At 38.5% G+C, this 14962-nt stretch overlaps 1 protein-coding gene across 1 annotated transcript in view; it reads right to left on the reverse strand.

Annotated features, from left to right (window-relative positions):
- Nucleotides 1-9264: 9264 nt before the first annotated feature.
- tex2l (testis expressed 2, like) overlaps nucleotides 9265-14962 on the reverse strand; it is a 28333-nt gene continuing 22635 nt past the window's right edge. Inside the window, exons 8-13 of the mRNA XM_042507906.1 lie at nucleotides 14707-14806; nucleotides 14077-14209; nucleotides 11476-11613; nucleotides 10980-11189; nucleotides 9752-9872; nucleotides 9265-9671 (exon numbers count right to left, since the gene is read on the reverse strand). Of these exons, the coding sequence (XP_042363840.1) occupies nucleotides 9498-9671; nucleotides 9752-9872; nucleotides 10980-11189; nucleotides 11476-11613; nucleotides 14077-14209; nucleotides 14707-14806 (876 nt within the window). The 3' untranslated portion in view covers nucleotides 9265-9497. The remainder of the gene's footprint in view (nucleotides 9672-9751; nucleotides 9873-10979; nucleotides 11190-11475; nucleotides 11614-14076; nucleotides 14210-14706; nucleotides 14807-14962) is intronic.

Raw genomic sequence — 14962 nt, forward strand, 5'->3', positions numbered from 1 at the left:
AAAATGGAGTTTGAGAGGTCTGGTTAAGCACATCTCATAGCCAAGACCTTCTCTTCTGGTCATTTCAGTTATTTTTTTACAAACACATATCTGCATGTAAATACAGAAAAAAATAAAAAAGCAATAACTGATGGGTTCCCAGTTCTGCCTCTCCACCCAGATGGTTTACCTACCTTCAAACATGCTTGGCAGATATTACTCAGACTACAAACTGAAACTGACACTTCATTCATATGCAGATATCTGTTAATGGAGATTATTTCATGACCAAATACAAACTACTGTTTCTTTTCTTTTGTTTGTTGCAGATGATGAAAAACAAAGGGGACAGAGTGTTTTGGCCCTGAGGCTCTGAAGCGATCCAACTGAGGAAATCATTACCGCCTGAGTCAGTGATCTCTTTTAAGTTTTTATCAGAGAGCCCTTCCTCATTTTACTTGAGTTCAAATTTTCTTTGGACTGTCTTTTACTTCCTCATTTTTCACATGATATCACAAAATTTGTTTTTTCCTCTCAATCTTTTATCTTAATGTTTTCCATTAAAACTATGGCAGTCAGCGTTAATGCATTTAAGTGATTAAGGTCCGTACATTAATGTGTTAATTTTTTTAAATCACTTTAATCACCAGCAGACATTGCTGCCTTTAAGAGGCTGTACCAGGCTGAGTTTTAAAGCTAAAGTGATGATACTGGTATCAAATGCAACCAGGAGACCTGAGGAGCTCAGCGATATCAACCATACCAGGCTGTCTTCTCAGAAGGGGGTAAATAATATTCAAAAGTTGGGCGAATTTTTGGGGATGGCAAAACAGCATGGCCATTTCACAGGGGTGCCTTGACCTCTGACCTCCAGATATCCGAATGAAAATGTGTTCTGTGGGTACCCATGAGCCTCCCCTTTACAGACATGTCCACTTGATGCTAGTCCCATGCAGTTTTTTCATATTACTTGAATCCTAATCAAGATAATCTGGTAAAAATGGCTTTACTTTGTCAATAAGAGATGCAAAATAAGAGATGCAATATAAGGGAATTGAATGCATGCAATGAAAAAAATAAGTTATTAACTGTTACATTTCTGCGATTAATCAGGATTTTAAAGAAATTATTTTTAGAAGCCCTAATTTAAACCTGTTGATTTTATGACTTGACTTCTATGATTTATTATCATAGAGCTAAGAAGATTCCTTTCAACCTCTGCTGTGGAAAAAGTTTCGACATTTGAGTCATTTGATGGTGCAGGTTGGCACACATTCCTCAAATGCAGAATTCACTAAAACGCGTCAGAGGAATTTCTGAGACTTCAAACAAAGAATATGAGCTGAAAGCTGAGCAGCCGTATCCGTGTGCAGCTCTTTTAAATTGTGTAATGATGGAAGGTTGATTACTTAATTATGAAACCAAGGCCATAATTAATCAGTAAACACAATGCATGTAAACTGTTTCAGATTACATTTGACAAAGAAAACATTTCAGTGTGTGATTCAGCTTCAGGTGGGTGTCAGTGTTTTCCCTGCTTTCAACAGAGATAAGAATTGAAAGTGAGTAAATAGTAAGATCAGTAAAGGGACTGTTTTATCTGCTGAGGGCCACACGTGAAATCGCCTGTTGTTCCCGTCACAAACTGAACTGTACCACACATTATTACCACAGAATTACACCCTGACGTTACTGAGGATTTAGTCAAACGAGCTCATGCAATGTTATTACATTCTGCTCAATAAACTATGGTGAGGAAAAACAGAAGTAAGACAATGAATATAACTTTTATTCATCATTTATTTGCAGAAAGAAGGAAATAGACCAATTTTCTTGAGAAGAATCAGCTCCAGCATTTACTTAAGGAGGGATGGGTGCTGTTCCATGGGGAAGATTTTATTGTGTTTACGGAGAGCAACGAGGAAGTGTGAGGTGAATAATGAGTCTGACAAGTGCTGCTGATGGGAAAAGATGCCCTCCGGTTACACTGCCTGACAATCACCAAACTTGTTTTATGGATATGGTGTGTGTGTGTGTGTGTGTGTGTGTGTGTGTGTGTGTGTGTGTGTGTGTGTGTATGTGTGTGTGTGTGACAGAAACCAGGAACCGTCAGGAAGTAGTGTGAGATGTATTGTTTGCAGAGGAATGTACAGTGTACACAGATCGTACTGTACACTGACATCACTATTATGTGCAATCCCTTTTCACGCTATTCATATTTCAGAGCTTAGTCACTAAGCTTGCACAGTCCTGCTCTAATTGCAAAAATAAGTTTTAACTTCTAGAGATGCCGAGACTGTTGTACATGCTTTTTTTTCTCTTTCTGCTTTGATTAATGCAACAGCCTCTAGTCCTGTCTTAAGCAAAAAAAAAAACCAAAAAAAAAAACAACCTTTGAATCAACTACAGATTGTTCAGAACTCAGTTGCTTTTAACCCAAACCAAGAATCACTCCAGTTTCAGCCTCTTTATGGCTCCCTGTCTGTTTTATGATTAATTTTAGGATCTTAAGGATTACTTTTTAACTCCTTATGAACCTTTGCACAGTTTGAAATCCAGCACGGAAGATTTTTGTCTGTTCCAGAGTCCAAGACGAAGGCTAAAGGTGACAGAGCTTTTGCAGTCTGGGCCTCTCCTAAAAGTGTACTTTTATGAGAAAGCATATCCTGATTTTATCTGAGCTGTTTGTCTGTGTTATTGCTATCCTTGCTATCTTAATAAATTTATTTCTCATGTTGATTTCTTTTATTGTTTTTTATTTGATATTTCATTTTGGTGACATTTTATGACATTCTAGTTTGTGTCATTTTCCTTGTGTTTTAAATGTGTGTAGTTTTATTGTAGAAGTACTCTCTGTTTTGGGAGGTGCTTTAAAACAACTTTATTATTGTTATCATTATTATTATTATATAATTATTATTTTTTTTGTTTTGTACAAAGCAGGTATTTAAAGCTGTGAGCTGTAAAACATAATGCTGATGATTAAGAGATTATTTAATCGGGACGTGTTCAACACACTTCCTTAAAGGAATCACATTCATGTGCAATGGAGCAGAAAATAAAGGCTCTTCTTTGTACCCAGCAACAGAAAATCTAATTATAGCTGTGATGTCAGAGACAGGGCTGGATTCCGGGAATTAAACCGTGTTGAGAAAAGTTTGCACTTTCATTCAGTGTTGGGAAGAATCCCTCACACAAAGGATTACAATTCAAGTAGGTGTTAAAAAGCTACAATAAAAAAACAAAAAAATTCCTTCTAGTAGTCTGCCTGGATGAGATTTTACCATTCTGCAAGTCTGCTGTGTTTCAGTTGCAGCCCTAGACTCTGAGGGGGTTCAGGCAAAGAAGCCAATAAGGGCCCTGATGGTTGTACTGACATATGTATGACAGTTAGGACAGTAAGCTATAGCTACCTTTACCTCGTGGTAACTAGCTGTCATACAGCTGGTAGAAGCCACAGCAGTGCACTCTTCAGTGCCTTTATGGCATTTTTAAGGGGGGTGTCTTGCAAAATGTACCAATATGAATGGCCTCTGGAGGCCTGTTTCCCCAAATGTTTAGTGAGGGAGGGCCCGGGGCCCATCCAGTCGCTTGTTATTATACATTGTTATTATACATTGTTAGTATATGCTGCTGGCCAAATGGCACCTGCCACATCAGCCTGATATGTGAACGGGTGGTGTCACTTGAGATCACAGCCAGACGGAACCTGTCGTGTGTGCATTGTACTAAAGCATTGCCAATAACGACATAACATAAGGAGCGCGAGGGCACCTATAGGGCAGGTGGGAGGGGTAGTATATGGATCCAACAAACCCCAGACTTTCATGCAGGATACTGGTGTTCACTTCCAGTCTGAATGTGATGGGTTTTTTTTTTTATACCTTATCAAATGCCTCTTCCATAATCCATAATAATGGTGTAAAACATGGTCAATAATATTTCTTAATTTGGAAATCCTATGCAAGCAGAATGGTCTTAGATGCACATGGGGAAAGCCCTTTCTTTTGTAAAAAAAAATATTTTTCATTGTTGTTGTTGTTTCTGTTGTTTTTACAGCATTAGCACCCTTCAGATGCATCTTATTTATATTTATTTGAAAAATTCTAGCACCACAGTCCCTGCAGTCATATTTGTGTCTTATCATTTAATATCAGAGCAGGCAGCTATGCAGGTGCAGTTTCAGGAAGGAGATGGAGAAGGAAGAAAGGATGAAAGAATTATATGATGTGTGGTTTTTCTGTAACACAACACAATCATCTGTGAATGAAATATGTGTAGGCACCGTTAACCAAACAACAAGTTACATCAAGGCTGCAACATCTGACATTAAGGCTGCAGTCTGAGAGCTTTATTGTGATGGAAAAAAGGTGAGTAAAAGTTTGATTTAAGATTCAGTGATCAGATTTTATTTGGAAAGAATCCACTAATGCATTTAAGTTTAAAATTCAGGTACTTGTGTTAATAAGAATTTCTTCCCAGCATCAGTCTGCCTCACTTTGGATGAGACTGTGCCATTTTGCAAGTTCGGTGTATTTTCACTCTTGGAGAAACAAATCTGAAAAAGTATTACACTGATAAAAGTACTTACACTTTACACACTATATTGTCATTATAGGATAAGCAGGCATGTGATGTTTCTCTTCTATTTAAGTGTCCTAGTACATCATGACAGTGGGACTCTGAGCTAGCCATCTTTATTTATACTATTATGATATGAATGATATAATATGGTAGCCAAACTATTTTTTATTTTATTTCTGACTGTATTTATTTCCTTTATGAAACCTTTGCTAAATTAGATAAATGAATTGAATTAAAGGCAAAGTTTGTTTTTGTCTTTCTATTTTTATTGTCTTCACTGTTCTAATCTTTAGAGATTTGCTATAGCAACTAACTCTCTCAAACAACACAGTATGAGAACAAACTGCTGTGCAGAGACTTCCAAGACTAACAGAGTTACAAAACAGGGCTTTCCTGTTAGAGTTATACAACACAATCATGAATGAAACATGTGGATACGCACACTTCCACTGACCTTGTTGGCTCAGTTGTTATTGGCAGACTCTGACACGCCTCTATAATTACAGTGCATCACTTTCTGCACATCCTGTCAGAAACTGCAAGTAAATGAACTCAAAATAATCTGCAGCCCCAGCGAAAAGCATTGGTCATTTTAAGAATGGTATTCAAGAGAATTAAAGGTCAGTGTGACCTTGAACTTCACCTCTGACAATCAAAATGTAATCAGTTCATCATTGAGTCTAAGAGGACATTTGTTCCAAGAATGAAAAAATTCCCTCAAGGTTTTCTTGAGGCATTGTGTTCACAAGTGTGGGAAAGAAGAGGTCACAGGGACCTTGACCTTTGACCTATGACCACCAAAATCTAATAAGTTCCTGGTTTGTGGTCTGTATTGTTTTTTTTCACTCATTGTGTTACCCATTGTGTCATGTGTTTTTAAGCATCAGAAAGAAAAAAAAAACATAAAATGTTTATTTTATGTGATATTGTTATCTACTTTGAATTTGGACTATATCAGGGTTCATGGTTTGGCCCCATTGTGTTTTCCAGCTAATACCGCCCAGTTCTAGTCATCTGCAGCATATTCAGGTGAACATTAAGAAATATTTTGTTTCAGAGTGTTGAAACTGATATATCTCAACAACAGAAGCACTTACAATGATTTTGACTATTCAGAGTGTCACCTTTCAAATAAGACCATGCATCTCTATAAACTAAGAATAAAACAAGAGCAACTTTCAGTTTATTTTGGGTAAGCCTTGGATAGGAGTTTTAAGAGAATTTTATAGGACCACAAGATCTTTTTTATTATTATTGTTCAAAAACTGTGGCGGCCTGATGGTCAAAAATGTATATAATGTTTTGTCTGTTTGTTGTTGTTCTAAACTTGAGATAGTTGCTATAGAAACACAATCCCTGATCCCATTTGTCATTCACATCATTCAGTATCAGAGCAGGCTGCTATGCAGTTTGAGGAAGAAGATGGAGGAGGAAGAATGGATGCATTCATTTCTAAGTTACATAACGAGTGTTTTTTCTGTTACAGTAATGCACCGCCCATGAAAATCATGAATGCACATAAATTATTGCAGAGACAGCTCGCTATCAGAAACTGTCAAAAACAAATGCAATCCTGCAAACAAATAATAAACTACTTCCCCAGCAAAAAGCATTTATATGATAAAACTAGAATTACCGTCTAGTGGTTGTATGCCTATGTGCACCAGGATGCTGCACACATAATCAGAACAGTTACAAGCATAGTGTCACCAATTTAGTATCTGACAAATGTCTCCCCTTCTGTCCCTGAGATATGGCGTTGAGTTATAGCCAAAAACATGTTTTGTGAGTTCCATATGACCTTTGACCACCAAGATGACCTTGAGATATCCCAAAAATGAGATGGATGCAAGTTAAAAAGTGACCATCAAATGTAGCACAAACCTCCACTTGAACTCAATGTTGAACTGATTTAACTTTTGGGCTTGAAGAAATTACCTAGGCATTCTTGAGATTTCGTGTTCACAAGAACAGGACGGACTGACGAATAACCTAAAAAAAAAAACCCTCTTCCCTCACCGGAAGGGTGATTAGGAGTTTGATTTAGGATTCAGTGATCAGATTTTATTTGGAAAGAATCCACTAATGCACTAAAGTTTAAAATTCAGATACTTGTGCTACTAAGAATTTCTTCCTGGCATCAGTCTGCCTCCATTTGGATGAGACTGTGCCATTCTGCAAGTTTGGTGTACTTTCATTTTTGGAGAAACGAATCTGAAAAAAATTTACACTGATAAAAGTACTTACACCTCAGTCAGTCTGCAGTCTACCTTAAAACAATGCTGGCATGCCATCAAAGGGTTATTTAAGACTCTTTCTCCAGTTTCCCCTTTTAAACAACATATTTTTTCATCTTTGAGCTCGGGGAACGCATTAAGTATTTTAAAGTCAAAAGACTCAAGTCAGAGTGAAGTCATTGGTTTTAAAGTCTGATTTGAGTTGCAATTTTTCTTTTTTGATTTTGTCTACTTGAGTCTAAAGTAACCAGATTTGTGACTTGAGTCTACACCTCTGGATCAGATTACTTCTTCCAGAATGAGAGTGAGATTGTAATAAAGTCATGCTGAAGGAGTTCATCAGTATGATCCTGCTGGATGGTGAACGGGTGCTGCCCTCTCATGCTCGCTTGACGACTCCACAACACAGGTTTTATATCTTGTGATCATGAATTTCATTCTTTCACTTAACGTGGGATGAAACCAAACATCATCAGTAAATATAATGTAGTTATTTTGAGGCTTAGCTGTGTTTTCAGCAATCACAGGGTGATAACGTAACACAAAATATAGTTTCACTCTAAGTGACTTTATGCAGATTATTTCCACTGTGGAGTCATTACACTCACTGCAGCGGCGAATTAACATCTCATAAGAGTTTGAAACACAGCAGACCTTGGGCCTGTCTAATGAACTGCAGCACAAATAACTCAGCAGTATCCCACAGAGTGACATGTGCACACTCACACACCCTCCCACACATCGTCACACTTCTTTCCCACACTGTGATTTCATTTCATGGATCAGGACTTCTGCTGTTTTCCCCTGCATTCTGTTGAATTTTTGCTTCCCATTCGTCACTTCTGTCATTGATTTACATGTGTTTTCTGTAATAAATGACCATTTGTTACAATTATCTTCAATTAACTGCTCCTCGGTTTGATCTCAGAGTTCAGATGTTTGATTTTGGATGCATCCACAGGTAACGACTCACATTCTCTGAAGTGTAAAGGCAGAACTCACAACCATGAAAGTGTTCACTGAAGCGTTAATGAAGCACATTTCACTTTCTCACTCCTGTTAAATGAAGCTGTGCCAATGAGATGATGATCTGATCTCCACCCTAAACTTTTTTGCTTCATAACAAATGATATTCATATTATTTGGATAAAGTGATTCAGAGTTGCATTTTCATTCTTTAATGATCCAAAACAAACCAGGAAAATAACTTAATTTTATCTGTGATTCATCTGAGTTTGAAGCCAAAATTGCTATGCTTTGGTCATCTAAAATCCATAATTAAGACATGATCTAAAAGTACAATCTTTTACTTTCTGTTCTTTGTATCTTTGCAGAAGAAAGTGAATGCAGCCTTATTGTTAAATTTGCAGAATATATAATAAAATATATGAGATTACATTTTCACTATAATAGATTACATGCTGTATTTCTCCTCTCTTGATTATTGTAAAGCCTTGTTAATGATGATGAGCAAGTAGCAAATAAAGGGTTTTGGGGTGTGTGATTTAAGGATGATTTAAATTATTAATTGTTTGGAAATGCATGATGCATAATGGTCACTACAATGGACTTGTCCATATGTGGTTCATTTTATTGTGACTGTGAAAGCATTAATTGGTGCAGCATCTGAATCGAAGACAAATTTACCTACGGGAACAATAAATTATACTGTACCGTATTATATCGTACATCATGCATCGCTGGTTATAATAACTGAACTACAATTAATACTATTATTGCAGCTTTGTTGCTCTTGAAAATATTCATCTGCTGTGCCTTTTTTTTGTTGTAAATCAGTTGGGGACACCTTCTTAATGGTTACGGTAGTTTGGTAGAAAGAAAATAGTTCTTCCATGAAAACTGCCTAAAACAAGGTGTGTGGATTATCTTCAGTAAGAAGAAGTAAGAGTGAGAATTTCTGAGATTTTTCAGATGTATTTTTTTAATCCACCTCAATGATGTTGGAGAGAAGGCAGATATCTCTACAGCCAATATCTCCAACACTCAACAACTCACACCGAAACTATCTACACTGATAAATAGCACTACAGGTAAGAGGAAACATATGGATGTATGTACATATTTTGGAGTGAACTGTCCCTTTAACTAATTAAAGAACCTTATGTCAGTTTTCTATTAAAATATGAGCAAACGGCAGTGAACAGTGTGTCAAATCATGAGCAACATAATAATAAGAGCTGCACCAAAGTAAAGTATGAATAAAGTCTTTTAATATACAGCAATATGATGTTTATAAGATTCATCATGATCCATTAAAACGCTGCACGAGAGTTCATTCAAGTATGTGCAGAAGCTGAAACTGAAAAGGTTCACAAACATTTCATCTCTGCAGTTTTTATAAAAAGGTTCAAAAGTAAGATTTAGAGAGGAAATGTGTTTTTGGTGTCTCATGAAAGTTTTACTCATGTGCATGTGGCGGGTGCTTTTTTATTTAACAATGTCCATCACGTTTTATCTGAAGTGACATTGAGCTGTAAATGTCACAAATATAATCTCATAAGGATCCTTCACATGTAAACATTTGCAAAAGGTATCACTTGTGCAGCGCTAGGACGTTAAGAGACTCCTGGCTCAGACAGAAAACCTCTGGTTAGTGAGTCTGAAACTTAATGCTCTTATTCTTCTCATTGTGATTTTTTTTAACATCATGAATCTTCCAGGATCAACAGTGAGGCACTAATCCATCTCAGCCTCACAGATCTCAGGTGGGATCCTCTCTATGGACTCTGTGGACGAGCTGTGGGACCGCTGTGACTGAGCAGACAGGTGCTGAGCAGTCTGAGGGCCGTCCATCCCAGAATGCATCAGGGGAATGTAGATGTCGTCCATATTTGGCAGCACAAACACTTTCTGGACAAAGAAAAAACACAATTGTTATGAAAGCTCGGATCATTGTTTATAGTAGGTGCCGTTATTTTTTTGTTTCTAACCTGGAACTCATCCTGCAGTTTCTTTTCAATCCACTCAGTCACGTGACAGAAAGTCACCTCCCTCTCTCCAAGTTTGGGACGGACGTGCAGATCTAGCTTAGGGGGGACGCAGAAACTGTACCTGCAGACGAGATTAGATCAGAATCAGATCTATCGCATCTATATTGAATCGCTCTTTAAGGCCACATTTCAGGCTCATGTTGTTGCCTGAAACAGGCTCGACTGACGTGGATGTGAAAATGAATGAATGTTCTTTTGGCTGGCAAAAAATGAGTCACAAACATGTTGCTGAACATGAACTGATTCTGAAGTTGCAGTGCATTTATGACATGCAGTATAACAGAGTGAAATTTAAAAAAATGTTTCACTTTAACTCAAGGATTTCCAGGGTTTTTTTGGGGGGGGATTGCTGTGCCTGTTTCATGGAAACTTTGTTAAACACTTATTCAACTTGCTATGTTTTACACTTTACTTTGCAACGAATTGCTGAAAATCACCTGTTGCTGCCTTTCGAAAAAAAGCTAAAGGGCCGTTTCTTCAACTCTCCTCCTGGTTAGCACGAGCTAACACAGCAAAACATGATTTCAGTTGGAATCTGAGAGTCGAATCATCAGTCCAAGCCCCCTTAGTCAACTGAAATAAGTTCAAGTCAAGCAGTCTTTTATTTTGCTGTATTTTAGCCAGTTTGCTTTACAGTGTGCTTTTGAGAGCTTTTTTGTCCTCTGAGATTGCTGCAGAGTGAGTGCTCCTAACTGTTATGCAAATCTTTGGCAGAGGCTGCGGTGCACACGATGCAGTGGCACAAAGGAGAAAAGACTCTTCACCTTGGGCTCAGAGAAAACATTATCTTCTCTCTTCTGCTTAGAAGTGGTGAATTTACAGCTCACAGCAACTTAACATGAAGCGTCTCTGTCTTTTGTTTGGTATCTTGCATTGACAAAGAATGTTGGGGATTGGCTGGATTTGTGAATTGACGCAACATTACAAAATCCTGGAGGGACCGATGTATTAAGTCTGAAGGCAATCTTAGTGTCTTCATCCAGAGTGGAGCTAGACCAATCTCTGTTCCTTAGCTTTTCACACATAAATCTGTTTTGTTTTTTCTAAAAAGTGGTGCCACCAGGGGGCAACCCAAATGTTTTGGCTTCACTTTTAGAGCCCTGTCATGTTGTCCGTCTTTCTTATGTTCCAAATTATAAACAGTGGTGAGAAGTTGCTCATGATTTACCATATCCTGTCCGTAGGAGGCGGTGGGATGTTGACGACCAGCGATCCTGACAGCTCCTGAACCTCCACAGTAAGCAGCAGTGGCGTGTTGGACATCTCCTCAAACTTCTTTTTAATGAACTCATTCTCTGTTGCCTTCTGGAAATATTTGGATTTAGCAATTTTGTCCACAAATCTCAAAATCTTCTTTCCAGTCTTTCCACCCCCCGTCCTGTAAGACAGGATGAGAGGAGAGAAGTATTCAGACGCCATGGAAAGGAGAGTGAGAGCTATCTGAGTGTGACGCAGTTTATTTTCAGCTTTAGAAAAGGAGCATTTGCAACACAGATGGGTTGAAGTAACACTAAGAAGTGTTGCTGACTGAGTTACACTTTCTCTCCCCTTTAAACCGCTGGAAATAGGCTTATTGACTCAATTATTAGACAGCATATCAGTTGATGGTACATTAGTCATATTCTTTAAATGGGCTTTATTTAATTTTTTTGATGGGTATTTACCCGTCAGTAGCTGATGTGGATCCCTTCTCCCCGACTGGACCCTGAGGCTCAGAAAGAAGCAGCTCCTCCTCGTCAGATGAACCAGCGCTGGAGGACTCTTCATCGCTGTCCGCCAACACACTGAAGATAGGCTTGCAACTGGGAGGACGCACAGCAGACAAGTTATAAACTGGTGGATGGGTGACAAATTACGCATGAAAGTGTAGTATAGATCCTACATAATTTATTGTTTTGGCAAAAAAAAAACTGGATTTTAACGATGCAGATTGGCTTATGGGAGGATGCATGTATAAGAACATGTCAGAAGTGTCACAGTGGAGTGAAAAGATTAACAAGCACAAGTTTTCAGACAGCTAATGTAAGGCTTTGCCTGGACTTTAATCCCTGCGGCTGCAGGTCTGTGACAGGCAGCTCTATGCTAATCAATGTAATGTGGAGCTCTGCTCGGTAGATCAGACGGCAGAGGGATAAAGGGAGAGAAAGAGAGCTGTGTAGGTGTGTATTTGTGTGTGGAGTGCTGTGATAAGAATGCAAATACAGGGTTTAATGCTATCACCACTGCTACTTGGCCTTAAAATGATGAAACACACCTTCGGATGGTAGAAATACTGAGGTATTGATTTTTATGCCTCCACGCCAGGTTGTTCGTCCGGTCAAATCTTGTGAGCGTGATATCTCTAGAACGCCTTGAATGAATTTCTTCAAATTTAGCACAAATATTCACTTGGACTCACGGATGAACTGATTCGATTTTGGTGGTCATAGGTCAAAGGTAATGGTCACCATAAACTCATTCATCTCATTTTTGTAAACGTAATATCTAAAAAAAAACAACCTTGAGGCATTTTTTTCAAATTTGGCACAAATATTTTAGTAAACACAACAATGATAGCCTAATAGCCTAAATATTTTTAACTCAAAACTCCTTGTTCCCATGTCAAAACAAAAGCCCTCTGACAACACATCTGTGGACAGAATCCCTTCAGGTATTGTAAAATATTTGGAGGACTGTGTTGCTGACAATGCAGTGGCATATTGGCTTTAATTGTAGAAATTTAGTAGTTATATCAGCAGGCAACTCTGCAGCAGCGCCACAAAGTTGTGATCATGCGCTGCTAATGCAGGCAGTGTGGCACAGGCATACTAATCAACACATGCGTCTTTGTGTGTGTGTGTGTGTGTGTGTGTGTGGGGGGGTGGGGGTTATATTGGGTCTTTGTGAAACAAACCAAAGAATAAAATCACAATATAAAGCCTGTGGGTGTTATGTGACCTCTTGCAGGAAAACACAGAGCTACTCTGATGCAGTTGACTAAGTGGAAAGGTTTTCTTTAATATTTCCTCTGCTCTGTTTTCAAAAAGCATAAAATCCACCTCAAACAGACAAACAGCAACAGACAGCACTGAAGTCTAAAAGGGCCAAGAGAGAAGAGTTTCTGACTGTCAACATCTACTAACATGAGGTCTGCATTAGATTGAGGAAGGATCAGAATGCCCTGGGTGTGTGTTTCATCACCTCTCTTAAGCCCTCAGAAAGGGTGTTTCTCAGCCTGATTGGTCCAGCACCAAGCTGCTCTCAATCTTTCCTGAGGAGGCAGTAAGCAAACCTGCACAACAGGTGATCTGAATCACTATCTAATCAACTGTGACTGTCGGCTAAAATTAACTGGGGAAAATGGAGATGACAGCAAGTACTAAACAATGAGGGACTGCTACAATCTGAGTTTTAAAGTTTGAGAAAAAACCCTGATGATGACATCCGGAGGGGATGATGCTCACTTTGATGAAGAAGAAGTTGAAATGAGGAGTTTTATATATGATACCACCTCTTTTAACTGAAAAAACTCAGCAAGACAATTCTGAAGTATTCAAAAAGTAATCCAAAATATTTAGAAAACTTTCTTAGTAAAATGACATTAAAGGCATATATTCAGTGATCTGTAGTGGAATAAGTTTTAAAAGTAACCCTCATAACACTGGTAATTTATCAGTTATTTAATTGTTTTGTATTTTCTAAAAACAGACCCAATATATATATATCAACATAAAATGACATACATTGTGACAGAAAACTTTAACTTTGTCCATAGCGCTCACCCCTATCTGTCAATGTTACAGATAGTTTGTTGTAGGAGTGGCTGCTGTTACCACAAATAACAACATATCACCTTAACATAATTTTATACACAAGGGGAGGTTTGTAAGTGGAACTGTGAAATACATAAAATTCTACAAATACGCATCAAATCATTTCAGACAAGCACATTAAAGAGGACAGTTGAGATAGGCATGTTCTGTATGTTCTTGTACTTGCTACATAGTGAGGACCAAATGTTTTTTTAACCAACAGAGAATCAAAAATCAGTACGTTTGGCCAGTCCTCACTTCTCTAAAGGCGCATTTAAAAGATAAGACTTGGTTTTAATGTTACAATGAATTTTAAGTTCAGGTAAGGTTTAGGGTTGTGATGGTTAAAATAAGGGTGAGGGGCTTGGGGATGTATTATGAAAATGAAGGTCCTCACAAAGATAGAAGTACAGGTTTTTGTGTGTGTGTGTGTGTGTGTGTGTGTGTGTGTTTGTGTGTGTGTATAGTACTAACCGTGGGCTACCAGTTTCGGTGGCACAGTCTGCATCCTGACTGCCCTCTTTCCCCAGTTTGGACAAGTTGAACTTTGTCTGCAGGGTCATCTGCAGGGCACCAGTGTAGACCAGCTGCAGCTCCACCCACAGGCCTGCAGGGGGCAGCAAGAGGTCAACACCATACACACACACACACACACACACACACACACACACACACACACACTCACATACACACACATACACTCACTGCTTAGTGGGCAGATTAAACAGCTTTTACAGTGATTATCAAGCCTTGAAATTAAATTTATAACAAATTATAAATCCGCCTTTAGGAGCTGAAAACTGGATCATTTGTTGTGTAACAGCGAATTGGGTGGAGAGACGTAGATGCAACATGCTGACGCACATAAATTCCCCTCATCATTAGGAGGGTTGTCTGCCAGATTGCCTGATTTTAAAACACAAACACAGTCACACACACACACCAATATGCTCTAAATTTTAATGGCTCTCCTGCTGCATGAGATTACAACAGGATAACAACGTCTGATCTGATGCTCTGCAGGACTCAGCTGTAATCACATGAGCAACACGTCATCTCATCTCTTGCATATGTGTCGCACACTGGATGTGTGTCTGTCCTCACCTCTGTGGTTGACCTCTGGTCTGGAGGTAGAGGTGATTTGCGGCATCGAGCAGCCCATATCCAAGTCAGTCAGAGTCAGCTCATTCATAAAGTAAGGCAGCTGCAAAGAATAGACCAGAATTAAAATGATATAAAAGACATACAAAAAGGAAGAGACCCTGTGCTGATGGCAGAAGAGCCATGGACTGCGATTACTCTAAGCAGCATGCATATATTAACCATCCTTCATTTCCTTGATAGTCTGAATAATTGGTTA

Source organism: Plectropomus leopardus, chromosome 19, assembly GCF_008729295.1.
Source record: "Plectropomus leopardus isolate mb chromosome 19, YSFRI_Pleo_2.0, whole genome shotgun sequence".
NCBI lineage: Eukaryota > Metazoa > Chordata > Actinopteri > Perciformes > Serranidae > Plectropomus > Plectropomus leopardus.